Here is a 27,633-nt window from a genome sequence, read left to right on the forward strand (position 1 = left end):
TTGGAAGTAATGTTGCATTCACGTGAGCCGTTCATCCGGAGATCTGCGGCTGATGTTGCGTAGCTTGAGCGCAAAGCGGTACGTAACTCCCGCTTCCATCGGATTGCAGATCGACGGCTGACAGACACTTGGACAAACTGAACCGGTACTGTAGTATATCAGGCCCTTGTCAAGACAGCTACAGTCCTGACACGATATGCCGGAGATCAGTGACATGCCCTTCTTCTTCCCCACCACCCAACCGGAGCCGGCCAGCCAAACCACCGCCCAACATCATGCGCCATTGCGGTTGCGCCGCCACCCACGCTGTCTCACTACGAACACCAACACGAGTCCAAGAGGACCGGAGAAGCCACCGAGACGCCAATCCTTCGTGGAATTTTGCGACCAAGAAAAATTTCCCCAACAACCACCTTGGTGCTCTGAGTGGATTAGTCGTTGTCTAATCGCCACCACACCGAATTGCACTCCACCGCCACGAGAGGGGAGAGAATAGTGGGATTCTTATGAGATCTCAACCATGCTTGCTCCGCAACTCGATTCACTTCCGAGTAATTCTTGTTTTGATTACCAGTTTGGCAGATCAGGTGTCACTATGGTGGACTTTCCGTCTATTGATTTGAGTATGAAGTGTAAGGGCATGTACAATGGTTGATAAGATAGTCTTATCTTATGTCTTGCATGTAATTTAGAGATGACAAAAAAACATGTCTATAATGGGTCATCTCTTAGTCTTACCTTCAATAACTAGTTATTCCTAAAAATGTGGTGAGACATATTGTGTTAAATAAGAGAAGACAAGCCTATTCTTATAAATTCTCTCTCCTCCACCTTATCTCTAAGATAGAACCATTGTACATGCTCTAATATGCCTTGCCGTAGAGGCAGAATTGGGGAATTCAAAATGATAAACCCTAGCTACAACCCGGCATGTTTATATAGGTAGATGGATCAGGGATAATTCACGGTAAAAAGTACTAACTACTACGTACATGCACAGTCACAGAAGTCAGAACCATCCGATATTTCTCATAAACGACACGCACAGCCAAATAAGCCTTTCCCATAAGCTAGTTTTACAGTGACGGTACAAAACAAGTTTCTCCAACGCAGCCGACGGTTTGCAGATGGGAAACCACACCGCGGGCTACAGCTACAGCGGCTCACTTCCTGCCACGGCCTTTACATTTCTTCGATTTCTTCCTGCCCTTCTGCTTCTGTGCCGCCTTCTGCGAGGCCGGGCCGGCGGCCGACACAGCTTCTTCCTTCACCGGTTCCACCGTGTTGCTTCCTCCCCTATCAGGAACATTGTCTGAACGCCTGGTTCGCTCGCCCGCTCCATCAGTCTGCGGCTGGGCACCGGCTGCAGCTTCATTCCTCCTTTCATCTTCTTTCATGGACGCCCTTGCGGAACGCAGATAGCTGATAATCGTATGCAGTTTGTTCTCACCGTCTTGCCACATTGAGAATAGATCCTCCTCCACGGTCAGACAAGCTGTCTTCTCCGTCCTGCGCAGATGGTAAATTTTCAGAAGACCTAGGGATGACCTAGTCATGTTTCACAAGATGTCACTCATACATGTCTGCCAATTTCTATTCAGCATTTTTACTGCCATTAAGGAAATATAAGAGTTGGCCCTAATTCAGCATTTGGTTACCTGGCAGTACGTTCTTCGAACTCGCTGCAGATGTGCCTGACCTCTTCCAGCAATTGTGCATCAGCCAGCCATGGAACGGCACTCCTAAGGAATTCAACAATAAACCTTGCATCTTTCTGCAGAAAAACAGCTTTTCAGAATAATTTGGCAGCTGCGAAGCAATGGGACAAAGTGGAAAAATAACAAAACAGGCATTATAACATATGAAACTCACCTGGCCTTCCTTGTTGACTTGAAAAGTATCAAGCTTTTCCCAGAAGGCAGTACTCTCATCACTTGAATCTATCTCTCCCATATTCTCCATCTTATTATCTTGTACAATCTTCGGAACGTTTCCAGCAACATTGCAGAATTTGTTACCATCAGATTTTTCTGGCAGTGTGGCATCTTGCTTTACAGAACTTGCCTCTTCAGAACAAAGAAGAGCCATTACCTTGTGAACATCACTCAAATCCTCTGTGCTAATCATATAAGCGTTTATGTTTTCACAGATTGCTGCGCCTTCAGGTGAACCCATAACTACCAGACGATCTCCGATTGCAGCAAGTGCATCAGCAACCACTCTTATGAAGTTGCTTGGTTTGCGAGACCTCGTTCGTAAAGCATGTACAATCTTCTGAGAGAACTCCAGAGGTAAATCCTTAAAGACTCCACATTCCAGAAGAGTATTTGTGAGCTTATAATGGGAAATCTCCAGATCATGAGTTAGGATCAGCGGATAAAGTGTGACAACTAATCTCAGGAGGACTGCTTTGTATGAACAACTAGGAGTTGAAGTCTTCTGGACCCACTCCTGAAGCATTTTCTTCTCTGTCAAGATAGTCATAATGGTCTCTAATATGAAATGGCCTGAATGGCCTGATTCGGACGCCGTATGATCAAGATCGCAATCTGGTCTTGAAGTAGCTGCCAGGCAGGTGTCAAGGTAAACTTTGCTGGTACGGCATTCCAGCATATTGACCAACAGAGATTTCGTGCAGTACATACAACCTTTCTGTAGAAGGTGTGCTGAAGACAAAAAACCAAGGCACTCCATCAGACCCACATAGCATATTGGAGATATGTAGTCCAGTTCATCCCTCCACGTCACAAAATTGAAGGTAAAATCAAGGGCGAGCCTAAAGTTCGAGATCAAGGAGGTAAGAACACCAGTATCAAGAAATATCTTCAAACATCGATAAAAATCTGCCCACTCAGAATCATTGTCTAGGTACTGTAGCAGCCTTGAAATCAGTCCATCATCCAATCGTGCTGCATGGAGCAGAAGTATGGTTGTCCTCCCAAGATGCCCATGAGTTAAATTTTTATTTGTTGGTTGAAGATTTGCACCAAGGGAATCAGCAATCAGCCCATGCGAAGCTGGTGAGTCAAGTATATGCAAGAGGCTCCTCCTTGCCCCATCTCTCCAGACAAGAAAAATTAACTCGAAGAAGCGACGCTCCCAGAGAACAGAGAAGCTTCTTAACTTCATTGTACTTTTCGGCATACTGAACTCTGGTTCTTCCAAAAAGTTAGCTATCTCTTTTACAATAAGGATAGTTCTCACCAGGGCATATGAAGATGATGGCTTTGGAGAAATTTGAGCAATGGACTCCAACTTCTTAAGTACACTGAAACCAACAGAAGACAACTCATTCATCAAGAAAGACTGGGCACATGAATGATACTGAAGGACATCCAGCCAACATCTGTTGCCATCTTGCTGCAAAGAATTTCTGCTTGTGCTAGAGAGCCAACTTGAGTCCATGTTAAGCACAAAGTATCGGGCACCATCTTTCCTCAACCCAAAGTACTTAACGCAAAGATCTTCGTATTCATTTAATTCTGGACCATCAGTGTGGCGAAGATGAGATAGTACTTTCATTACGATTGACTTCCAGTGATTCCAGGCATACGCTAGGGTTTGGGGTGATATCTGGTTATGAGTCACCATATCATTACAGCTACTTTCATCTTCAGATCCTGGCCCTAATTCCAAATTGTATCCAGAGGCTCGAGACTGAAGGTGGACATCAAGAATCGAACGGGAAGTGATGAATTCAACAAAGAAGTTACCACATTTTCTGCTTTCAAGAAAAGTGCAATTTAAACTGGCAAGAGACTTGTTCATGTCTGACAGTGCATCAGCTTGCAGGCAAACAAGGCAGTAGAAGCACTCAGAGACCTTTTTTGCCATCTCTTTGGTTTTTGCAAGCATTTGCTCCTTCTCTGGATATCTTTTAGGAGGCCACCCTCTGCTATTTGAAGACCAAAAAGAATCTACAATGATATGGAGGAGGAGAAGCCGTGTTGCATCCTCAAACAAATCTGCCTTCTCAAGCATGTCTACCTCAAGTAAGACATCTCCTTTATGCTTTGCTATTTCTGAAGCTTCAAGGAAATTACCCATATCCACCTCTAGGCTAAACAGTTCTTCAAGAAGAAACTTAGACTTCAAGAATGCCCGTACATGATCCATAGAACTGAAAGCCTTAACAAAAGGCATCATACGCTTTATGTCACCACACTCAGAATAATGCTGAGCACAATTTTCAAGATACGTCTTTCTAATAGCAGAAACCTCTAAGGATTTTGAATTCTGAAGCAAATGTTCCTCCTCCAACTGCTGCAGGAACTGCAAGCCAAGATTGAATAGTTTTCCTTTCGAGCACATTGAGAAACACTCGGGGTAACATTTAGCTTTGAAGAACACTTCAGCTGCCTCCGACCAGCATTCAGCCCTAGCAAAACAGATACCAGCATCCTCAAGCCAGGAAGCACCACATTTTTGCATGTAGACCATACCTAGGGAAATGCAAGGAAAATAATATTCAGTTCCGACGAGCGCTAGCGGGCAATCGTTGGGAAGAATGGCTCCGTCTAGTTAGGAGACTGATGGAAGTCCAGCTTTCACAACAACCCGATGAATTACGCTGGAAGTTGACTAAGTCTGGAGCATTCACGGTTAAATCAATGTATATTGATGTTATTAATTCGAACTCCATTCCTACGTCCAAGCATGTTTGGGATGTCAAAGTCCCTTTGAAAATAAAAGTGTTTATGTGGTTTGTCCATAAACAAGTTATTTTAACTAAGGACAACTTGATAAAGCGTAATTGGACAGGACCTACTAGGTGTAGTTTCTGCGATCGGGATGAGACTATCAAACACCTCTTTTTTGATTGCCCGTTGGCCAAGGTACTTTGGCAGACGGTCCACATTGCTTTTAATATCAATCCACCGAATTCTGTTAATGCGTTATTTGGGACATGGCTTAATGGGATTGAGCCTGACTTAGCGAGACATATTCGGGTTGGAGTTTGTGCTTTGCTGTGGACTTTCAGGACTTGCAGAAATGATTTGGTTTTTAACAGAATATCATGTATACACTTTTTGCAGGTCTTATTCCGAGCTACGGCACTGATCCGTTCGTGGTCGCTACTCACCCAGACGGAGGCCAGGGAGCATTTGGTTACTAGGTCTTTTCGCTGGGAGATGGTAGCTCGGGATATCTTCAACCGGTTTGGATGGCGGTCATGTAATAGGATAGGCATTTAGTATCCCTATCTAGTTTTAGCCAGCCGGTTGTGGCGTCTTGTCTTGGCTAGTTGATGTTTCTAGCCCTCTTTGGCTCTGTGTGAGCTTTATGTGCTTTTTTTACTTTTTGAGACCTTTCGAACCATGTTGGCACTATTTTATTTTGTTAATAAGATGGCCGTATGCATCTTTCTGATGCAGAGGCCGGGGAATCCCCCCTTTTCGAAAAAAAAGCAGCGTGGAGTGTGATGTAAAGAGTCTAAAGACTGTCCATGTGAAAGCTAAAAACCTGCATGAATGTTTACAAAATTGAAGGTATTTACTACAGTAATATGGTAAGTCTTTAGGAACAACTTATTTTAAAAACGTTATGGAATGATAAATCTCAGAAGTATGAATACAGCTTGAAAATGATGGAGAGTCAGCAGACCTGCTTTCTTGTAGTCACCTAATTTGATATAGCACGTAGCAGCTTTCTCATGCATGCCTATGGACTCATAAATCTCTGATGCTTTTTTGTGGTCACCTAATTTCATATAGCACATAGCAGCTTTCTCATGCATGCCTATGGACTCAAAAATCTCTGATGCTGTTTGCATTGGAGCCTTGCCATTCTCCAATTTTGAGGATGTGGCACGTTCAGCAATTGCTACAAGTCCGGCAGCTCTTGCCCACTTCTCTTTGTATGCATCACCAGCTTTTTCAAAACACATCGTAGCCATTTCAAATTGCCTCTCGTTGAATAACTACAAGAAAAAAGAGCACTTCTGAGATGGTATAACAACCTCGAAAGAGAATTGCAGTAAAATAGTAAGTAGATATGCATAGACCAATTGTCAGACATAAAAGTCCCATGAATTCCATGAAAGCAAAAAGGTCTGAATACATAATGCATAGCAAGGTAAACTGGCTTTCCACAACAAACAAGTAAGAAGATCACTAACCTTGATTCCCCGTAGCCTCCAATCATCTGTACTACTTCCTGTCTGCATTGCTTGAATGAGGGAAGGATCAAGTAATCTAACCTCTACAAGACACAACTTCTTCCAATAGTCAAACATCGGTCGACAGTAATCATCTGTATTCTCACATATCCAGAGTCTTTGCCTCGTGCGTGTGATTGCAACATAGAGTTGCTTCAGCTCTGAGCATAGAAGATGATGCTTGCTTCTGTCGAAACCCGGATGAGAGATCTCCTCAGATTGTGCTATAATATCTCTATCTTTCATGTAGCCGTACAGAACTCTCCATTTGTTTTTCAAGGGTGACGAGCCAAAAAAGTTGTACAACAGCACATCCTACACAATGTATTCAAAGTAAGAATAATCAAAATCTTAAACATGACATTTAACCTTTTTTTTTGGCAAAATGGACACAAATTTAGTGAACTTAGATGCTCATACCTGGAACTCAAGGCCCTTACATTCAACAATAGTCAAAACAAGAGCCTGTTTACCAACAAGATCAACAATTTGTTTTTTGGTAGCATCATCACGAACTAATATGACTTGCTCAGCACCAAACCCATGCATGTTACCATGCTTACTTTTGGTTTCTCCAAATATAGTCATAATTGCATTTTCATCATTATCAGATTCCAGCAGCACGGGAGCTTCTCCATATACAAGTCCAGTCTCTGGATTAAGCTTGTCAACACTTGACGGGAAAAAGAAGTACAGAAGGCTCATGATACTTTGTGCCATGTGAAGGATGCCACAGTGCGTGCGGAAATTCTGAGACAGTTGGAACATATCAGAGAGTTGGACTTGTTTTCCATGTCGAAGTCCTTGATTAAACATTTCAGTTTCTGAGAGAAATGCAGTATAAAAAAGTGAACGGATATCTTCAAACCTGAAATCGATACCCCTTGCTATAGTCTGGGCCGTGTCACCAGCAAAAAGAAAGCCTTCCTTGAAGTTCCTGCAGACATACTTAAGAAGTGCTATCTGTGTCATGGTTAGATCCTGCACCTCATCTATGTAAACAAAATCCACCAGATCTCCTTTGTAGCCCTCGGATACAAGATTGATGTGAAGACGATTGACGAAATCTGACAAATCAAACTCTCTGGCAGTGGATTTCATATTCTCATAATCAACATAAATATTATAAATCCTATCTCTCTTCTCGCTGTTCAGAGATGAAAATCTTTTATCTGAGAGCATCACATAATCTTGTCTTCCAAGATTGCCGGTGTAAGGCATGCTTGCTTGATATCTACCCTTTATATGAGAAATTATTTCAGTGAAGACAGTGGATGCATCAAGGTTCTTGGTCAGGTCTGCATTAAAACGAGGCCAATACGAAGCAGCAAATTTCTCATAGGTAACTTCCTTTAATTCAATAGACGTTTCCAGCGCATGAGATTTTGAATACCCTCTATCAACACTAGACTTCAGTTCGCCATAGAACACATCAAAAAATGACGTCTGGCATGTTCCATCAAGCATCATCAAGAACTTTCGATATGTTATAATAAGAGGATAGTGCTCATGAGGTAGATTGCTAAAACTCTCAGGTATTTCTGTGAACTCTTCCTGGTCATCAAAGATGGCGTGCATATGAAGAATGCTAGGCTGATTAGAGACATCACCACAAACAAACCTATAAAAGATTGAAATAACTTAGAACTAATATGAGGAACATGATTCATATAACTCACAAAATACTAATAGTGAATATCATTCGGAAAATGCAAATTTCAACCCCAAAAAAACGGAGCGTTTATTGGTTGGCTCTTCGTGTGAGGGCAAGCCGAGCCCACCCATAAGGGCTAGTCCCCATAGGTATAGTGTTCTTTAAAATTATTAAAGTATATCAGAGAAAAAATGTACTTCAGATGTATTGAACCCCTAACACTTCAAAAGGTGATGACAACAGCAAGACGAGCGGACCGAACAGCGTATCCCACCCGCTCCCGCTCCCGCGGGCGAGCCAACCCTAGCCGCCGAAAGAGGGCCCCTTCCTCTCCATCCCTTCTCCTCGCCGCCGCCGGGGCGCGCCCGGGCAAAGGCGGCAGCGGGAGCCTCTCTCCCCACGGCTGGCAGGCTCGTCGCGGGCGGGCAACTCCAGCCGGTGGCGGCGCGCTGGCGGCGGGGCGTGGCGGCACGGCCATGGGCGTCGACGGCGGGGTCACGCGCGTGCCGCGCTCCCGCGGCGACTCCTGGCGGCGGCGTGGGGAGCCGCTCGCTGCGCGCCCGTGGTGACCGTCGTGGCTCGATCTGGTGCGGCCAGATCTGGCCGCCGGCACCTCGAGTGGTGCTGGGCTTCGCACCGGCGATGGTGGCGGCCCCTGGCTGGGGCGTCCCTCCGGTGGCTGGTGCTGGCTCCGGCTGGGTCCTCCCGTGCTTCGGGTTGGCGCGATGGTGGTAGCTCGTGGGGGTTGCATGGGTCGTCGGCAGGGGCACGGCACGGCGTTGCTGCTGGACGACGGGGTGCGGGTGGCGATTGTGATCTCCCTTCTCCTAGGTACGGGTCGGCGGCGAGCAGCGAGCGCTCGTCAAGGTGGCTACGACCTAGAGTTTGTGCTCGGGCGGACTCGATCTAGGCCCAAGGCAGATCAGAGCTTGTGCTGCTCCGGGTAGGTGAGGTTGGGCGCGGTCCGAATGGTGCTCGTGGGCAATGTGGTGGTGGCTCGGCGGCGGGATGGCCGGTGGTGACGCGTCGGCTGCGCGGGCCTGTGTCGCGGATCTGGTGTAGTCGACGGCCATGGTGGCTGGTGGCGCGGGTGCGTGCCCGGCGGCTCCGATGCTTGGAGCTCGCCGGAATGCGCGGGTTGGGCAGTGGCCCGGTGTGACTGCTGCTCCGGTCGTGGGTGGCTCCACGGCAGCTTAGCAGGTCGGCTCGGTGGCGGCTCGTCCGTAGGCTGCTTGTGTCGGCCTTCGACCTCTCTCCTCGTCATCGGGCGCTACTTTCGTCAAAGGGTTCGCCCTCCCCCAGCTGTGGTCCATCGCTCGTCTCGCACCCGGCAGCAAGGCCGAGCTCGTCTCGTGCCCGGTAGTAGGACCAAGCTCGTCTCGCACCCAGCAGCAGGACTGATTGATGGAGGCCAGTTTTTGGCCGGCCTATTGGGTCTCGGCGCTGGGGCCGCCCAGGTGTGAGAAAGGCGGATCCTTTCGCTCGTCTCTTTGGTTGGGGTAGCGGCTTGTCTTGGGTGAGGTGGTGTCAAGGTCTTGGATGCCGGGGCGGCGGCCCTGGTGGTGGTACCAAGGTGCTCATGGGCAGAGCCTTTGGCGGGGTGCTGCCTGGTGGCCATGGCTGTGTGGGCGGCGTGGTCGCCGGGGTGTTGTGTTTGGTGGCGGTGAGTATTGGCCGGGGTGAAAATCTGATCTATCTTTGGACGGACCGGCGGCAGCGAAGCTCGTTCCCTTCTTGAAGGCGTCGTCGTGGCTCTCCTGCCCGCATGTTGCTCCAGGGGAAACTCTGATCCTCGGCTCGGGCGGTGGCGACGTTTTAGTGCTGTAACCTTCTTGAAGGCGCCGCCTTGGAGCCCACAGTCCATCGTATGTGGCTTGATCTCATCGCGGTGGCATGTTCACGGTTGAAGTCCCCCGGTTGCTCTTGTAGTGCTAGGGGTGGTGTTGCTGCACTCAGCGCCTATGTATCCTGCCTTGGGTGTGTGTGTGTGTTCTGGTGGCGTGCGTTTGTATCGAATTGTGGATGATCATTGCTTTATATATAAAGCGGGGCGAAAGCCTTTTTGGGTAAGGTGATGACTAAGGAAGAATGTAAAGAGTTTGAAGTTATAAATACAGTACCCATGCAAATAAAAAGAAATTGTCATAAATACAGTGGAATGGAGTGAGTACAGTGACAAATTATCTTGAACCAACTTGTGCACATATTTCTGCCCACTTTAAATGTATCTACAAACATGCTTGAAAATACTAAACATGTGTAAACTTCTAAATAGGTCACTAGTTCGACAGACTTACCTTTTAAGTCCAGAAATGTGATTATTTATGGCTGAACACAGCTTTGGGCTTACAGTTATAAACACTTGTTTCACAAAACTTTCTCCTATGTCGTTCAGTGCCATAATATTTTTGTCATCCATCCCATATAAATCATCACCATCCAAATTTAGACCCTGGGAGGCAATCAATGACTGTTGCTCTCTTCGATACAGTTTCATTGTCAATACAGTGGTTTTTCCAGTGCCTGACCTCCCAAGTATAAAACTAGTGAGCGGGAATTGGATTATCATCTTTTCTTCATCAGTCAGTTCAAAGGGGATATCGATTTCCGAACCATCAGAAGCTGTCAGCAAATGTTTTGCCACTCCAGTGGATAACGAGTAGAATTTCATAAGCAAGAAGCTTTCGCTAACTTTTGAATTTTCCATGGCATGTGATGCATCCACGACATCATGCTCTTCCTGAGCATCAATTCTGCAATCCTTCTTAAAGCGAATAATATCATGCTCAACATTCCAAACCATAGGAACCTCCAGTTTCCTGTTACCACCCAAAAAAGGAGACAGAAAATAAGAAGAATGTCTACAAGCAACTCATTTGTAAGCATGAGTATTTACAAACAGTTCATTTCAAGCATAAAAGGTAAAAGAACACGAGGAACCAGAGAATAGCCCACTAACAATGAACAACACATACCCAAGTGTCTGCACTCTTCTGCAATGATCCAGGTAATCATCTGTGTACATGGAAAAAACAACCTCGAGACGTTGAACTGTTCTTGCAACATGTTGTTGTGAGAGTAGGTCCCAAATTTTTATTATCTGGATATACTTTCTTTCCCTTTTCTCCATGTCAATGTTCCAAATAAGATAAAGGTCCCTGATCTTGTATACTTTTGCATGATTGGAAACACCAGGTATATCTAAGTTTCTAACTGTTGTCCTCCAACCACTGCCAAGTTTGATAAGCTTTTGGAGTACTTCCCTCCTGAGCTGTGACAACTTCAGTTTGGTGAAAGACTTACTAAACTCGTCGCTAATAATGACCTGTTGAATTTACCAATACACAAATTAGAGCCTGAGAGAATGCATTCAAGAAACTAAGAAGAACAGATATATTCTTCAAAAAAGAAGTTAAGAGATTCACACATGGCCTTTAATACGTAGAAAGAACCATATATTTACATAGCATGATGCAAAGTAGCACATGTCCCTGTAAATCTTAATGACAAACCTCCCCAATTACAACCTGCATAACAGAGACAGGTGGACCACATAGATGATCCCAAGAATTAAAGCCACACTTCATGACCACACAAAAAGTCAAATGCTAAAAAGGAATTGTAAATTTAATAAACCCAGTAACTCCCTGACAACTACAAAGAGTCTCATCAGACACCTGTGTACATGTGGTTTGCATTCCAGTAAACTAAATGTCACAGAACCTACTTAATTTTGTTCTTGAACATGCGCCCAAACGTGATTAAAAAATAGCGCAAAATGGCACAGCCACACAAGATGAAGCCAAGCAAACTAACTAGCAAAAAGAAAAAGGAGGAAAATAAACGCACATAGAGGGAGCACATGAAAGAATAGTCAGCACATGAAAGTATGGTCAAAGTAACTGACTAAAGTATGTTACTTACCTTCCATTTGGCATTGTTGAAAACCGCCGAATCAGCATTAAGAAGATCATCAAGTTCATCAAGCTCTTGCTTTACTTGCAAAACCAACTTACATATGGCCGCATCATTACGGGCATTGAAAACACATTTACGTCTTTGAGCATCAGCAACAAGGTCTGTCCAGACAGTTCCACTTTTATACAGTGTATGAGCATTCCCAACAATCCAAAGACAGTGCCTGCATCAAATAAAGCATCATTGGATGAATTATATCATCAACATGACATACTTTAAACAGTAACAAAACAAAGGCCCGAAAAAATGCTCACTTTGCTCTGGTAAGAGCAACGTTTGTTCTTCCGTTATCAGCAAGAAATCCAACAACTCCGTTCCCGTTGGATCTAACCGTTGATAGTATTATAATATCATCCTCTTCTCCTTGGAAACCATCAATGGACTTGACCCGCACATGAAAGCCATCACATGTGTCGTATTTTTTGCCAAGTCTGCCTTTAATTGCATCAACTTGAGAACTATATGGAGAGACCACACCAATGCTGAGCCCTTTGCCTGAAATTTTCCAACCTGGAGAAAATACTAAGCTGGTAAATTTACTGATCTTTCAGGGTTGATTTGCACAAGGTTAGTTAGATAATTTTCTTTAGCAAACTGAAGTTGACTATGTATTACTTTTTCACTCTGAAGATAGAAACAAATACCTAAAAGTGGGTAAATGTAGCAGACAACAACTCTAATAGAGCATGATTGTTGGGCCGGCGCCCAACTTGTCTCTGACGCAGAGAACGCGTCCCTGACGGCCCCCTTCTCTGAGCAGGAGGTCTGGGAGGCCATCAAGGGTATGAACTCCTCCTCTGCTCCGGGCCCGGACGGTCTTCCGGTCATTTTCTTCCAGACCTTCTGGAACGTGATTAAACCAGAGGTCATGGCCATCTTTGATGAATTCTTCGTGGGATCTATTGACCTAGGCCGCCTCAACTTCAGGACCATCTCCCTCATCCCCAAGGTCCCTGGGGCGACTGACATCCGCCAGTTCCGCCCGATTACGGTCATTAACGTGATCTTCCGGATCCTGCCCAAGGGGTACGCCAATAGGGTGACCCTGCTTGCAGATCGGATTAACCACCCTAACCAATCAGCCTTCATTAAGGGTCGGTACATCCTGGATGGTGTCCTGGTGCTTCATGAGGTTCTTCATGAGGTCCGGGTCAAGCGCCTGAAGGCGGTCTTTCTGAAGATCGATTTTCACAAAGCCTATGATACGGTTAGCTGGTCCTTCCTTAGGGAAGTCCTTCTTCGGAAGGGCTTTGACGACCGGTGGATCACGAGAGTCATGCAAATGGTCTCTTGCGGTCCCACGGCGGTCAGCATCAACGGCGAGATCGGTCCCTTCTTCCCTACCCTATGTGGGGTGCGCCAAGGCGACCCCTTCTCCCCGTTCCTCTTGAATATGGTCATGGACGCTTTGGCCTCCATTCTCGATAAGGCTAAAGCCGCGGGCCACATCCGAGGTATTACCCCCCACCTCTCTGGGGGCTCGGGAATCTCCATCCTCCAGTATGCTGACGACACGATCATCATGGTCGAAGGCTCGGAGATGGACATCACCAACCTCAAGTTCCTCCTTTGCTTCCAACAGATGTCGGGCCTCAAGATCAACTTCGATAAGAGCGATGTTATGGTCATGGGATATTCCCCCGCTGAGTCTGTGGCCATTGCCAACAGACTTAATTGCCGCCTGGGCTCTTTCCCCACTACCTACCTTGGGACGCCCATTAGTGACTCGCGCCTCTCTGTCGCAGACCTACGCCCCTCCGTGACCAAGCTCCAGACCAGATGCGAGCCCTGGCAGGGGAGGTGGCTTTCCAAGGCGGCCCGGACTATCCTTATCAACTCCTCCCTCTCCAGCCTCCTCTTGTTTCTTATGAGTTTCTACAGCCTCCATGAATCTCTCCATAAGGAGATTGCCAAAATCCAGTCCCGATTCTTCTGGGCTGGCGAGCATGGCAAGCAGAAGTATCACATGGTCAGCTGGCCTGACATTTGCAAGCCCAGGGAGCAGGGTGGATTGGGCATCATGTGCTCTAAACGGATGAATATTGCCCTTCTATCCCGGTGGCTGTGGCGTATCACGCAGGGTCATGGTGGCCTCTGGCTGGACATTATCCGGAATAAGTACCTACGTGGTCAACCCCTTGCCTTCTGCCAGAAATCGGGAGGTTCTCAGTTCTGGCAGTCCCTCGTCCAGCTTCTTCCGGTGCTCCGCATTGGTACCTCTATCTCGGTGGGGTCCGGCCTCTCGACGCTCTTCTGGTTTGATCGTTGGGCCGGCGACTCTCCCTTTGCGGCCCGCTTCCCCACCCTCTTCTCTATCGCTGTCGTCCCCATGATCTCTGTTGATAGGGCCCTTCTTGACTTAGGGCGCCTCGCTTTCCGTCGGCCATTTGGGCCGGCGGAATCCGCCGCCTGGCGTGAGTTGCTTGACTGCGTTGCTCTGCATGAGCCGGTGGTGGATGGGGATCAGGATCTTGTGCGCTGGCACCTGGAGCCGTCGGGCCAGTTCTCTACCAAATCGCTATACTTGGCCATTGCCCCCTCCTCCGATCCCCTCCCCCTATCGATGGTGTGGTCCGTCCGCATCCCCCTGAAGATTCGCATCTTCATGTGGCAGTGGATCTGTGGACGGATCCCGTCCGGTGTGGAGGTCCACAAGCATAATGGCCCGGGCACTAGTATCTGCCCCCTCTGTGCTGTTCCCGAGGACTCCAACCACATCTTCTTCGCCTGCGTCTCCGCCCGGTTCCTCTGGAGCTGCTTTCGCGAGATTGTCGGTGGGAGTTGGTGCCACACCAATTTCCCGGACTTATTTGCTGAACTCCAATTGTCCCCTTCGTCCTCTCGCCACATTAGGTGGCTCGAGGTTGGGGTCCTTGCCTGGACGCTTTGGACCGTTCGCAATAAGCTAGTGATCCAGCGTACTCCTCTTCGTCGCGCTACTGATGCTCTCTACAAATTCTCGGGTTTCTTGCAGCTTTGGCGGCCGCTTAGCCGCCCCCTGGATCGGGACGCCATCTCTGCCTTCATCGCCGATCTCCGCTCGATGGCCGTCCGCCTGTCGCCCCCGCCGCCGCCGCCTCCGCCGGAGCCTGACTAGATCGCCTGCACTGGGCAGGCTTTGTTTTTTCTCTTTCTTCTGGGCTTGTTGAGCTGTGCCCTCAGCAGAACCTTAATACTTTGTTGTGGTACTTGGGTGGTGTGTGTGTGTGGACCTGTTGTGGTTGTATGTCTTGTGGCGGTTTGCTTTATTTATAAAGCGGGGAGAAAGCCTTTTTCGGTAATAGAGCATGATGTTTCATCTTTCAAGTCATCTACTTAATGTTCTCAGTTTTCTAAGTAAAACATGTAGCATTACCTATTAAACAGGTAAAACATAGAGAATTGAATTTTTCATAAACCCAGATTGATGGAGTTAACACATCACAAGATACACAAGTAACAAACTGGATTACAACAACAACAACAAAGCCTTTAGTCCCAAACAAGTTGGGGTAGGCTAGAGGTGAAACCCATAAGATCTCGCAACCAACTCATGGCTCTGGCACATGGATAGCAAGCTTCCACGCACCCCTGTCCATAGCTAGCTCTTTGTCGATACTCCAATCCTTCAGGTCTCTCTTAACGGACTCCTCCCATGTCAAAATCGGTCGACCCCGCCCTCTCTTGACATTCTCCGCACGCTTTAGCCGTCCGCTATGCACTGGAGCTTCTGGAGGCCTGCGCTGAATATGCCCAAACCATCTCAAACGATGTTGGACAAGCTTCTCCTCAATTGGTGCTACCCCAACTCTATCTCGTATATCATCATTCCGGACTCGATCCTTCCTCGTGTGGCCACACATCCATCTCAACATACGCATCTCCGCCACACCTAACTGTTGAACATGTCGCCTTTTAGTCGGCCAACACTCCGCGCCATACAACATTACGGGTCGAACCGCCGTCCTGTAGAACTTGCCTTTTAGCTTTTGTGGCACTCTCTTGTCACAGAGAATGCCAGAAGCTTGGCGCCACTTCATCCATCCGGCTTTGATTCGATGGTTCACATCTTCATCAATACCCCCATCCTCCTGCAACATTGACCCCAAATACCGAAAGGTGTCCTTCCGAGGTACCACCTGGCCATCAAGGCTAACCTCCTCCTCCTCACAGCTAGTAGTACTGAAACCGCACATCATGTACTCGGTTTTAGTTCTACTAAGCCTAAACCCTTTCGATTCCAAGGTTTGTCTCCATAACTCTAACTTCCTATTTACCCCCGTCCGACTATCGTCAACTAGCACCACATCATCCGCAAAGAGCATACACCATGGGATATCTCCTTGTATACTCCTTGTGACCTCATCCATCACCAATGCAAAAAGATAAGGGCTCAAAGCTGACCCCTGATGCAGTCCTATCTTAATCGGGAAGTCATCGGTGTCGACATCACTTGTTCGAACACTTGTCACAACATTATTGTACATGTCCTTGATGAGGGTAATGTACTTTGCTGGGACTTTGTGTTTCTCCAAGGCCCACCACATGACATTCCGCGGTATCTTATCATAGGCCTTCTCCAAGTCAATGAACACCATATGCAAGTCCTTCTTATGCTCCCTATATCTCTCCATAAGTTGTCGTACCAAGAAAATGGCTTCCATGGTCGACCTCCCAGGCATGAAACCAAACTGATTTTTGGTCACGCTTGTCATTCTTCTTAAGCGGTGCTCAATGACTCTCTCCCATAGCTTCATTGTATGGCTCATCAGCTTAATTCCACGGTAATTAGTACAACTCTGAACATCCCCCTTGTTCTTGAAGATTGGTACTAATATACTCCGTCTCCATTCTTCTGGCATCTTGTTTGCCCGAAAAATGAGGTTGAAAAGCTTGGTTAGCCATGCTATCGCTATGTCCCCGAGACCTTTCCACACCTCAATGGGGATACAATCAGGGCCCATCGCCTTGCCTCCTTTCATCCTTTTTAAAGCCTCCTTCACCTCAGACTCCTGGATGCGCCGCACAAAACGCATGCTGGTCTCATCAAAGGAGTCATTCAGTTCAATGGTAGAACTCTCATTCTCCCCATTGAACAGCTTGTCAAAGTACTCCCGCCATCTATGCTTAATCTCTTCGTCCTTCACCAAGAGTTGGCCTGCTCCGTCCTTGATGCATTTGACTTGGCCAATATCCCTCGTCTTCCTCTCCCGGATCTTAGCCATCTTATAGATGTCCCTTTCACCTCCCTTCGTGCCTAACCGTTGGTAGAGGTCCTCATATGCCCGACCCCTTGCTTCACCAACAGCTCGCTTTGCGGCCTTCTTCGCCATCTTGTACTTCTCTATGTTGTCTGCACTCCTATCCAGGTATAGGCGTCTGAAGCAATCTTTCTTCTCTTTAAGCGCCTTCTGGACATCATCATTCCACCACCAGGTATCCTTATCTTCGCTTCTCCTTCCCCTGGACACTCCAAACTCCTCCGAGGCCACCTTACGAATGCAAGTCGCCATCTTCATCCACACATTGTCCGCATCCCCTCCTTCCTCCCAAGGGCCCTCCTTAAATACCCTCTCCTTGAACACCTGAGCTACCTCCCCCTTGAGCTTCCACCACTTCGTTCTAGCGACCTTGGCACGCTTATCCCGCTGGACACGAATCCGAAAGCGGAAGTCAGCAACCACCAGCTTATGCTGGGGTACAACACTCTCCCCAGGTATCACCTTACAGTCTAGGCACGCACGCCTATCTTCTCTTCTCGAGAGGATGAAATCAATCTGGCTAGAGTGTGGCCACTACTAAAAGTCACCAGATGTGATTCTCTCTTTCTAAAGAGGGTGTTAGCTACAATCATGTTGTAGGCTAGAGCAAAGCTTAAGACATCTTCTCCTTCTTGATTCCTGATGCCATAGCCAAAGCCCCCATGCGCCCCTTCAAAACCTGTGTTAGATGTACCCACGTGGCCATTGAGGTCTCCTCCTATGAAGAGCTTCTCACCAATCGGTACACTCCTAACCATGTCTTCCAAGCCTTCCCAGAACTCCCTCTTGGTGTTCTCATTGTGGCCTACTTGCGGGGCATATGCGCTGATAACATTGAGAACCAAGTCCTCAGCTACCAGCTTGACCAGGATAATCCGGTCCCCACGTCTCCTGACGTCTACCACTCCATACTTGAGGTTCTTGTTGATCAAGATGCCTACGCCATTTCTGTTTGCAGCCGTCCCCATGTACCACAGCTTGAAGCCGGTATCCTCCACCTCCTTCGCCTTCTGTCCTCTCCATTTGGTTTCTTGGACGCAAAGGATATCAACACCTCTCCTCACTGCTGCATCAACTAGCTCCCGAAGCTTCCCTGTCAGAGACCCTACGTTCCAGCTACCTAAGCGAATCCTCCTAGGCTCGGCTAGCTTCCTTACCCTTTGCACTCGTCGAGTCAAATGCGAAGACCCTTGCTCATTTTCCACTACATCCGGGCGCCGATGTAGCGCGCCACTAAGGATGCGACGACCCGATCCTCGCTCACTTGCCACCGTATCCGGATCAAGATACGGCGCGCCACTTGGGGGGTGACGGCCCGGCCCTTGCCCATTTTCCACCACACCCGGGTTCCGATGTGGCGCGTCGCTGAGAGGGTTACGCCCCAACAAAAATCTTTTGGGTTTCATCTCCATAAGAGTGGCTGAGTTTTTACGTTGGCTCGCCAAGCCTATCACAACCCTCCTCCTTTACCCGGGCTTGGGACCGGCTATGTTGAGACAACATAGGCGGAGTTAAGTAACAAACTGGATTGTTGAACATAAATTATTGCAGTGATCACCATATCAATGAAGGTTACACAACATGTAATACAAGAGGCCGGGGGTGATCCTCCTTTTCTAAAAAAAAACACAACATGTAATACAAGAAAGGAAGAGCATATAAGCTTCTAAAGTTGCATCTTATATCAGCCAAGTAGCTTCATATAGAAACAAATTAATAACTATCAAGGAGATCGAGGCAGGATATTGAGGTTGCGAGAAAAGATAGGTTTCAGCTTAGACATACATTTAAAAATGGTTTGGATCAGGTGCAGCACAACAGCAACTTCAACCATGTTTCTTCGACTGTTTCCGGTGCTTTCTTTGTCTTCCCTTCCATCCGTGACATTTATAAAAGTGTAGCTGCCGAAAGGGAGGCATGCATAATCCTTGTTATAGCTAGGAGACAAGACATTTGAACCATCTAAAATCTTCCTCTCATAAAACTGAGCATTTGGAAACTGGCTAACACAAGGATTCATACGATACTGTATATTCAGCAAATGTTTATCGAATTTCAGAGTAACCAATCTCACAAAAAGACTTGTACTGAAGCCAGCTTCTCTGCATACCTAAAGAGAAACAATGAAAGGTAAGAACTACAATTATCATGAACATATCCAGCTTGTTTCCAAATGAAAGGTAAGAACTAAGATTATCATGAACCAATCTCCCAAAAAGACCTATACCAAATATCCCAAAAATACTTGTAACAAATCCAGCTAGTTTTTGAGCCATTTGAACTGGTGTATGGATTGTGTTATCCATCCAACTTGAAGAGAAATATTAAAATTATCCAATGCAGACATTTCCATGTTTGGTTGATTTTGCTGTTTGCAACTTTTATGGTTTAAATCTTCATTGACTTTCCAATGTTAAAATGAACACTGTACGGTAAAATTGTTTTTTTATTAATTTATGTTAGACAAGACGTGCATTCACGTGCGTGATTACTAGTGTTGTGGACAGATGCACCAATAGCTAAAAAGGTGTTGTGGCATTTTAGTATCAGAAGTTGATGTTGTAGACAACTGAACCGATACTATGGAATGAAATTATGACACCATATATACAGTATAAAGAGGGTAAGACGAAACTTACTTGACTTTTAACTATTGCACTCAGCTGACAGTCATCTCCTACCAAAACAACATGCTTCAACCGATGCAAACGTAGTGGGATCACCAACTCACACTCCCGCACCTGAGCAGCCTCGTCAACAATTAAGACGTCGAGGGGTGCAATCTCCATGTAATGCAGCAGATAAGAGCTAGAAGTAGTACAGAACAGAAGTGTAGCATTACGTATGCAGTAGCTCTGGAGCCAGTTTTTGTCTACTCCAGTGGGTAAATTAAGAGAGTGTTGTAGATCTTTAAGCAATTTAAGGCATGTACACCTTGCTCCATCCAGTTCTTTCTCAATAAAAGATATAGGCTGTGCACAAACAGAGTTTTCAGTTGACAAACAACGAAGGACCCTTTTCAAGCCCTCGTCTGTCAAGTCTACGTCGCACAGAAGGGTGCCAAATTTTCCCAGCATATTAAGCAACGTAGATATATTTATGGCACTATTGCGAGAAAAGCACCTTCCAGGAAGGTGAACCCACAACTTCACGATGCATCTTTTCAGAGCTGCTGCTGTCACATCAAACTGCTTCTTTATGAAGTCCAGAAAGCTCGCAGGATCACTCTTTTCTTCATCCTCAAGAAGCATATCGTAACGTGACACACAGTCATCAAAAAAGGATACCATTGAAGCTATTCTGTACCTCCATCCAGACAAAAATGAAAAGCACTCAAGAAGTTCGTCCACACGAAAATCCAAGAAAACTTCCTGAAGATCCTCGGTGATGTCCATTCTCTGCTTGTTCCCAAACAGCACGACATCTCCAAGAGACAACGGTAGACTGTTTTCGTCAATGTGCTGGTTGAAATCCTTCAAGTTTTGAAGGAAACGAGTGCAAACTCCAACGATAGCAACATTAGTGGGGGCACAAGTAAGAGTTCTGCATTTCATACACGCCAAAGCCCATAGTAAAGCACTAACAGTCTTGGTCTTTCCAGTACCTGGTGGACCCCATATAAGCTTCAAGAGGTTCATATGCCTACATCGTACAGCTGAGATCACAGATTCAATAGCATCCACTTGTGATTGATTAAGGTTAATCGAAAGTAATTGCTCTGTCAAATTAGGCAAACAGCCCCCATCCTCTTCAACGCAGATACCACATACATCATCACCCTGCAGAAGACCCAACAGAGAGGAGTTCAAAAAGTTAGAGACCAATTCTAGTGGTCAAGAAAAAAAGCAAGTAAAACTAAAACACAACTATCCAGGTTATATTACCAAATTTGTTGGGGCTAACAACGACTTGATTACTATGAAATTGTCATTCATGTGTGTGTCAAAGGAAAGTGCTTTCCATATCCGTATGCTTGTCGTGATATTACTGATAAATATTGCATGTCTGAATTTACTTAAGTCTTGTTCTTCCAAACCAATATCCTTTGCGACTTTAACTCTGAAACCCTTCTGGTATTCATCATCCAAAGAAACCTCAGTAACCATTGCCAAGCAATATGTGACACCATAGCGATTGAAGTCCTCTGCAGCTTCAGGTTTCAAGCTAGACAAAATGAATATGTCACCATTCTTTGCCGTGTATGCCTCGGTAGAAAAACCAGCATCATTGTCGCCAAAGTCCACATCCATGAAGTATAATCCTGGTTTTCCTGCTACCTGCAAGGAAAGTATTTTTGACGAGGATGCTTCATTGATGAGTTCAAGGCGTGAGCACAGATATGCCCTGGTTTCTTCGATCAGAGGAACACGATACGATTGGAGATAGTGATCAAGTGACTTGAACTTGCAGGGAATAGTCTCAACCTACATAAAAAGGGTATAAACGAAAATATGATTATAGGTAGCAAAAGATTCTTTCATAATCGCTTGAGCACAGAAATGGCATGCAACTAATTATGGCAAGTTCTAGAAAAACCAATGCTAGCAGAAGAGCGCTATGTGGTCAATTTCATCTGCAGCAAGATCAAGCAAGGATAAATGGTTAAATACAGGGCATGAGCTGCTCGCATCAGCTAGGAGCACAACTGCCTAGGAGGTTACGCTAATCAACCAAAGACAAAACCTGTCATAGAAAAAAGTGTCACCAACGTACACAACATCACAACACATCACAATGAGCCTGCATCATGGGCATAGCAAATCTCATTTTGAACAGCAGGAGACACCTCCCCCTGTGATTTAGAAATCATGCATGGCATTTATAGATCAGGCACACATGGCACCAACAAGCAGCATGCAATTTCCTGAAATACCAAGTGTCTGTCACCAACCGTGCAACGATTACGTGATCAGAGGCTGCCCAAACATGCATCAGAATGTTTGGGTCAGAATGGCCAGCTTGGGTTACACATTAACGAGCAGTCAAAGTGTGTCTGTCAAAGTGTGCAACGATTACGGGACCATAAGAGACTGTCGAAACAAGCCGGCTGCACTTCCCTGACACTTGGATCAGAATGGCCAACTTGGGTTACACATCACTAACAAGCAGTGAACAAACAGTGCACTAGAAGCGACTAATCAATCACCAGATTAAAGCTAGCGTGCATACACTTGGTCAGTTGGGGGTCCGTAGTACACACGCACAGATTGGAAAACGAAATGGCTCGAGCTGGCAACGGCGGAAATCATCAGACCGGAGCTAGCCGCGCCGACGGAGGGGTCGATGAGGGACGCACTCACGCACGTACCTTGGCCCTGTAGAGGCCGTCGTCGTTGATGTCCCGGATGGACCAGGAGAGCACCACGTCGCCCAAATCCGTCTCCCCCATGTCGCCGGAGACCGGGCTATCGCACTAGCTATCGCCGTCCGCCCTCTCGCGCTCGCGTCCTGGCCTCTCACGCGCGGAGACCCGAGCGAGCAGCAGGCGGCATTGGCGAGGAGGAAGCGGAAGGAAGGGGGCGTGGAGGAGTCGCGCCGGGTCAAAGGCTGCTGCGAGCGGCTGCGCCGTGTGGAGAAAAGCGGGAGGGGAGTGGTCGACGCCTCGACGGGACGTGAGAGGGGAAGGGGGCGTGTTTACTGCCGCGCAGGCAGAAATCTTTTGCTTCTGGGAGGAAGATACCACTAGGGGCTAGGCTTCTGGGGTTCTAGGGAGGGAGGGAGGGAGGGAGTGATCAATGGGAGGCTCGGGAGTCGTGCCCCTTTCTCACGGGTCGCGGTGAATGGACTGCTGCGCAGGTGCACAGTGCGCGGAGTGGGGGGAGTGGCTCCGGTTTTACGGAGCGGACTGGTACGGTAAAACCGTTCGAGGTGGTACTCCCTCCGTCTAGGTGTGTAAGTCATCTTACGAAAACCAAATAATCCCAAAACACTTAAGCGCGGTGCGTTAAATTCTACTTTGTTTTTTGTTTCTTGACATATCAACCAATAAAAGATGTGAGGTGTGCATGCTTTTAATGACTTGAGACTACCAAACATGACATGCAGTGGTTAGTTTATTGCATGCAATGCTATTAATTAGCAAAATGAACATTAAGTTCTCTCGTTTTCTCCTCCTCCTTGGTCACGGTGCACAACCTAAGATGAATTACTCACCTAGACGGAGGAAGTAGTGAAAAGAGTCAAATTCGTCATTGCTGAAAGTTCACTTTCGTCACTGTATTGAAGAATACGGTCAATACGAAGTAAGTACACTGTCCGTTCCATGATATAAGAGTGCTTTTGACACTAATGTAGTATTAAAAATGTTCATATATTTTGGGATAGAGGGAGTACTACCTCCGTCCGGGTTTATTGGTCCCCATTATATTTCGTGTCAAATTTTAATCATAGATTAAACTAATAAAAATTTCACGCATGTCACCAAACATTATATTTTTAAAAACTATATTCAAATAAAAATATAATTTTTCTTGACATGCATTAACATTTTGTTAGTTAAATATTTAGTCAAAATTTGGCACAAACTATAAAGGAACCTATAAACCAGGACGGAGGTAGTACTTCAGACCGTGGCTCTACATATGCGGTTCCGTCCGTCAGTGTGTGAGGAAGAAATAAATAGGAAAAACTATTTTACGCAAGGGACGAAAGTCACCGGGCACTAGGACGCGTATACACCGGAGGGGGGCTCGAACCTGAAACTTGCACTGGGCACTAGCCAGCGGGTTCAGCCATCCTGACGCGTGCACACACTCGCACACTCGCATATTACGACTACGCACACATGCACAGTGCACGCACTCGCTAGCACGCATGTACACGCTCGTACGTTAAAGCAACTCCAACGCGTCGACATTTTGTCCGCGAGCTTCCGTTTGGATCACGGCAGACATAAAAATCGGCCTAAAAGAACATGTCGACGCGGACACGAGGCAGACTCATGCACTGCGTGCCAACTACTCCCCTTAACCCGCCAGTCGGTGGCAAAGCCTCCGCCATTTCCCTCCATCTTTCTAAAAATCCTCCCGGCCGCTCGCCATGGACGACGCACCCGATGCCGCCGCCGGCTTCGCCTCCCTCGCCTCGTCCGGCATCACCTCCGCCCCCTCCGGCAATGGCAAGCGCCGAGCCCCGCGCAAGACCGCCGCGGCCTCGCCTCCCTCGCCTCGTTCAGCATCATCTCCGTCCCCACCGGCAAAGGCAAGCCCCGTGCCCCACGCAAGACCGCCGCCGGCCTCGCCTCCCTCGCCTCGTCCGGCATCACCTCCGCCCCCTACGGCAAAGGCAAGCCTCGCGCCCCGTGCAAGAACGCCACCGCGCACAAGAAGAAAAAGCAGCTGACGCCCGAGAAGCGGGCCGCGGAGTTGGCTGATGTTTGCTTGAACTACGTCGGTATTTTCCCAAAGAGGAAAGGATGATGCAACACAACAACGGTAGGTATTTTCCTCAGTGATGAGACCAAGGTTATCGAACCAGTAGGAGAACCACGCAACACCACGTAAGCAGCTCCTGCACACAAAAAAACAAATACTTGCAACACGACATAAGAAAGGGATTGTCAATCCCTCACGGGTAAAAAGATAGATAAAATTGTAGTAGATTGGATAAATAGATTTAAAAATAAAAGCAAACGAAAATAGATCGCGAAGGCAAATATATTAAAGAAGAGATCCGGGGGCCGTAGATTTCACTAGTGGTTTCTCTCGAGAAAAATAGCGAATGGTGGAATAACAAATTACTGTTGGGCAATTGATAGAACTTCAAATACTCATGAAGATATCCAGGCAATGATCATTATATAGGCATCACGTCCAAGATTAGTAGACCTATTGGGGAACGTAGCAATAATTCAAAATTTTCCTACGTATCACCAAGATCTATCTAGGAGATGCTAGCAACAAGAGAGAGAGAGAGAGAGAGAGAGAGAGAGAGAGAGAGAGCATCTTCATACCTCTTGAAGATCGCGAAACGGAAGCGTTACAAGAACGCGGATGATGGAGTCGTACTTGCGGCGATTCAAATCGCGGAAGATCCGATCTAGCGCCGAACGGACGGCGCCTCCGCGTTCAACACACATACAGCCAGGGGATGTCTCCTCCTTCTTGATCCAGCAAGGGGAGAGGAGAAGTTGAAGGAGAGCTCTGACAGCACGACGACGTGGTGGTGGAGCTTGTGGTATTTCTGCAGGGCTTCGCCAAGCTCTACGAAGGAGGAGGAGGTGTTGGAGGAGGAAGGGGCTGCGCCAGGGGAAGGGGTGCGACTACTTTCTCTCTCCCTCACTATATATAGGGGGAAGGGGGAGGAGGAGGCGCCCTAGGGTTTCCCTAGGGGAGGGCGGCGGCCACAGGGGAAACCCTAGATGGGTTTGGGCGCCCCCACCCCTAGGAAACTTGCGCCCCAAGCCGAGAGGGGTGGCTGCCCTAGGGGAGGCGTCCCCACCTCTCCAAGTTACGTGAGATGGGGTGGGAGGGGCCCTCAGCCCCTTAGTGGGCTGATGTGCCCCATCCCCTTGGCCCATAAGGCCTCCCAACGCATGTCGGGGCCTCTGAAACCCCTTTCGGACACGCTGGTCGTCACCCGGTACCCCCGGAACAATTCCGGACTCCAATACCCTTCGTCCAATATATCGATCTTCACCTCCGGACCATTCCAGAGTTCCTTGTCATGTCCGGGATCTCATCCGGGACTCCGAACAACCTTCGGTAACCACATACTATTTCCCATAACAACTCTAGCGTCACCGAACCTTAAGTGTGTAGACCCTACGGGTTCGGGAACCATGCAGACATGACCGAGATACCTCTCCAGTCAATAACCAATAGCGGGATCTGAATACCCATATTGGCTCCCACAATGTTGCACGATGATCTCATCGATGAACCACAATGTCGGGGATTCAATCAATCCCGTATTCAATTCCCTTTGTCTATCGGTATGTTACTTGCCCGAGATTCGATCGTCGATATCCCTATACCTTGTTCAATCTCGTTACCGGCAAGTCTCTTTCCTCGTTCCGTACCGCATGATCCCGTGACTAACTCCTTAGTCACACTGAGCTCATTATGATGATGCATTGTCGAGTGGGCCCAGAGATACCTCTCCGTCATACGGAGTGACAAATCCCAGTCTTGATTCGTGCCAACCCAACAGACACTTTCGGAGATACTTGTAGTGCACCTTTATAGCCACTCAGTTACATTGTGACGTTTGGTACACCCAAAGCATTCCTACGGTGTCCGGGAGTTGCACAATCTCATGGTCCAAGGAAATGATACTTGACATTAGAAAAGCTCTTAGCAAACGAACTACACGATCTTGTGCTATGCTTAGGATTGGGTCTTGTTCATCACATCATTCTCCTAATGATGTGATCCTGTTATCAATGACATCCAATGTCCATGGTCAGGAAACCATAACCATCTATTGATCAACGAGCTAGTCAACTAGAGGATCGCTAGGGACATGTTGTGGTCTATGTATTCACACATGTATTACGGTTTCCAGTTAATACAATTATAGCATGAACAATAGACAATTATCATGAACAAGGAAATATAATAATAACCATTTTATTATTGCCTGTAGGGCATATTTCCAAAAAGACCGGCTCCTGCCTGCATCTACTACTATTACTCCACACATCAACCGCTATCCAGCATGCATCTAGTGTATTAAGTTCATGGAAAAATGGAGTAATGCGATAAGAACAATGACATGATGTAGACAAGATCTATTTATGTTTCGGTTCCTGCCTGTAGGGCATATTTCCAAATAGAACCCATCTTGTTATCCTTAACAACAACAATACATACGTTTCGGTTCCCCTTCTATCACTGGGATCAAACACCGTAAGATCGAACCCATCACAAAGCACCTCTTCCCATTGCAAGATAAATATATCAAGTTGGCCAAACAAAACTCAAATATCGAAGAGGAAATACGAGGCTATTAGCAGTCATGCACATAAGAGATCAAAGAAGACTCAAATAACTTTTATGGATAAAAACATAGATCTGGTCATAAACTCAAAGTTCATCGGATCCCAACAAACACATCGCAAAAAGAGTTATATCATATGGATCTCCAAGAGACCATTGTATTGAGAATTAAGAAAGAGAGAGAAAAGCCATCTAGCTACTAACTACGGACCCGTAGTGATGTAGGGTAGAACCCTAGATGCCCGATCTTTCACGTTTGGAGGGAATCCTACCAAGAACACGAAGAACACGAGAAAAGAAACGAGGGGGACACGCGGGAAACACGAGAGAAATAACTCAACCAACAAGAGATGGTCACACATATGCTAGATCCTCGAAACACAAAGAGATACACGATCCGAATCCAACAAGAGATGATACATAGGGTAACCGGTTCTTCTCCGTGAGGAGGTCTTGAGTTCTTCCCGTGAAAGGTCTTGAATCCAAGTGGATCTTCTCTATAGAGGCATGGTCTCTCTCGGAGGAGCAGATCCAGATGGATGAGCGAGGCTCTATCTCACAAATGAGCCATCACATCACTGACCTTAGAAAGAGGGCGGAGGAGGAGTATATATAGTCTAGGGGGGCGAAGGGATACATGGGCTCGACCCTTTACACTATGCGCAG

At 47.0% G+C, this 27,633-nt stretch overlaps 1 protein-coding gene across 2 annotated transcripts; it reads right to left on the minus strand.

The window, feature by feature from the left end:
- Window positions 1–1,005: 1,005 nt before the first annotated feature.
- LOC123046584 (uncharacterized) lies at window positions 1,006–22,708 on the minus strand. Of its 2 annotated transcripts, XM_044469980.1 has the most exons (14): window positions 22,338–22,708; window positions 20,914–21,453; window positions 19,669–20,808; window positions 18,815–19,139; window positions 12,044–12,299; window positions 11,736–11,952; window positions 10,787–11,136; window positions 10,109–10,630; window positions 6,578–7,778; window positions 6,119–6,472; window positions 5,605–5,920; window positions 1,873–4,442; window positions 1,659–1,774; window positions 1,006–1,509 (listed from the first exon to the last, which is right to left on the minus strand). In XM_044469980.1, the coding sequence occupies exons 1-14, from the start codon at window positions 22,416–22,418 to the stop codon at window positions 1,164–1,166; spliced, it is 8,334 nt and encodes a 2,777-aa protein (XP_044325915.1). In that variant the 5' UTR covers window positions 22,419–22,708; the 3' UTR covers window positions 1,006–1,163. The 2 variants fall into 2 exon arrangements, with proteins under 2 accessions (XP_044325915.1, XP_044325916.1); XM_044469981.1 differs by lacking the exons at window positions 18,815–19,139; window positions 19,669–20,808; window positions 20,914–21,453; window positions 22,338–22,708 and adding an exon at window positions 12,434–15,330.
- Between the last annotated feature and the right edge of the window lie 4,925 nt (window positions 22,709–27,633).

This window comes from Triticum aestivum, chromosome 2B, assembly GCF_018294505.1.
Source record: "Triticum aestivum cultivar Chinese Spring chromosome 2B, IWGSC CS RefSeq v2.1, whole genome shotgun sequence".
NCBI classification, from domain to species: Eukaryota; Viridiplantae; Streptophyta; class Magnoliopsida; order Poales; family Poaceae; genus Triticum; species Triticum aestivum.

Excerpts from the sequence above, each read along its gene's own strand:
- LOC123046584 (XM_044469980.1), bottom strand. The coding sequence starts at position 22,418 with ATGGGGGAGACGGATTTGGGCGACGTGGTGCTCTCCTGGTCCATCCGG. Across the intron at positions 12,300-18,814 it reads GATCCAAACCATTTTTAAAT|GTTGGAAAATTTCAGGCAAA; the intron begins GTATGTCTAAGC and ends TATTTTCTCCAG. Across the intron at positions 11,137-11,735 it reads TCAACAATGCCAAATGGAAG|GTCATTATTAGCGACGAGTT; the intron begins GTAAGTAACATA and ends TAAATTCAACAG.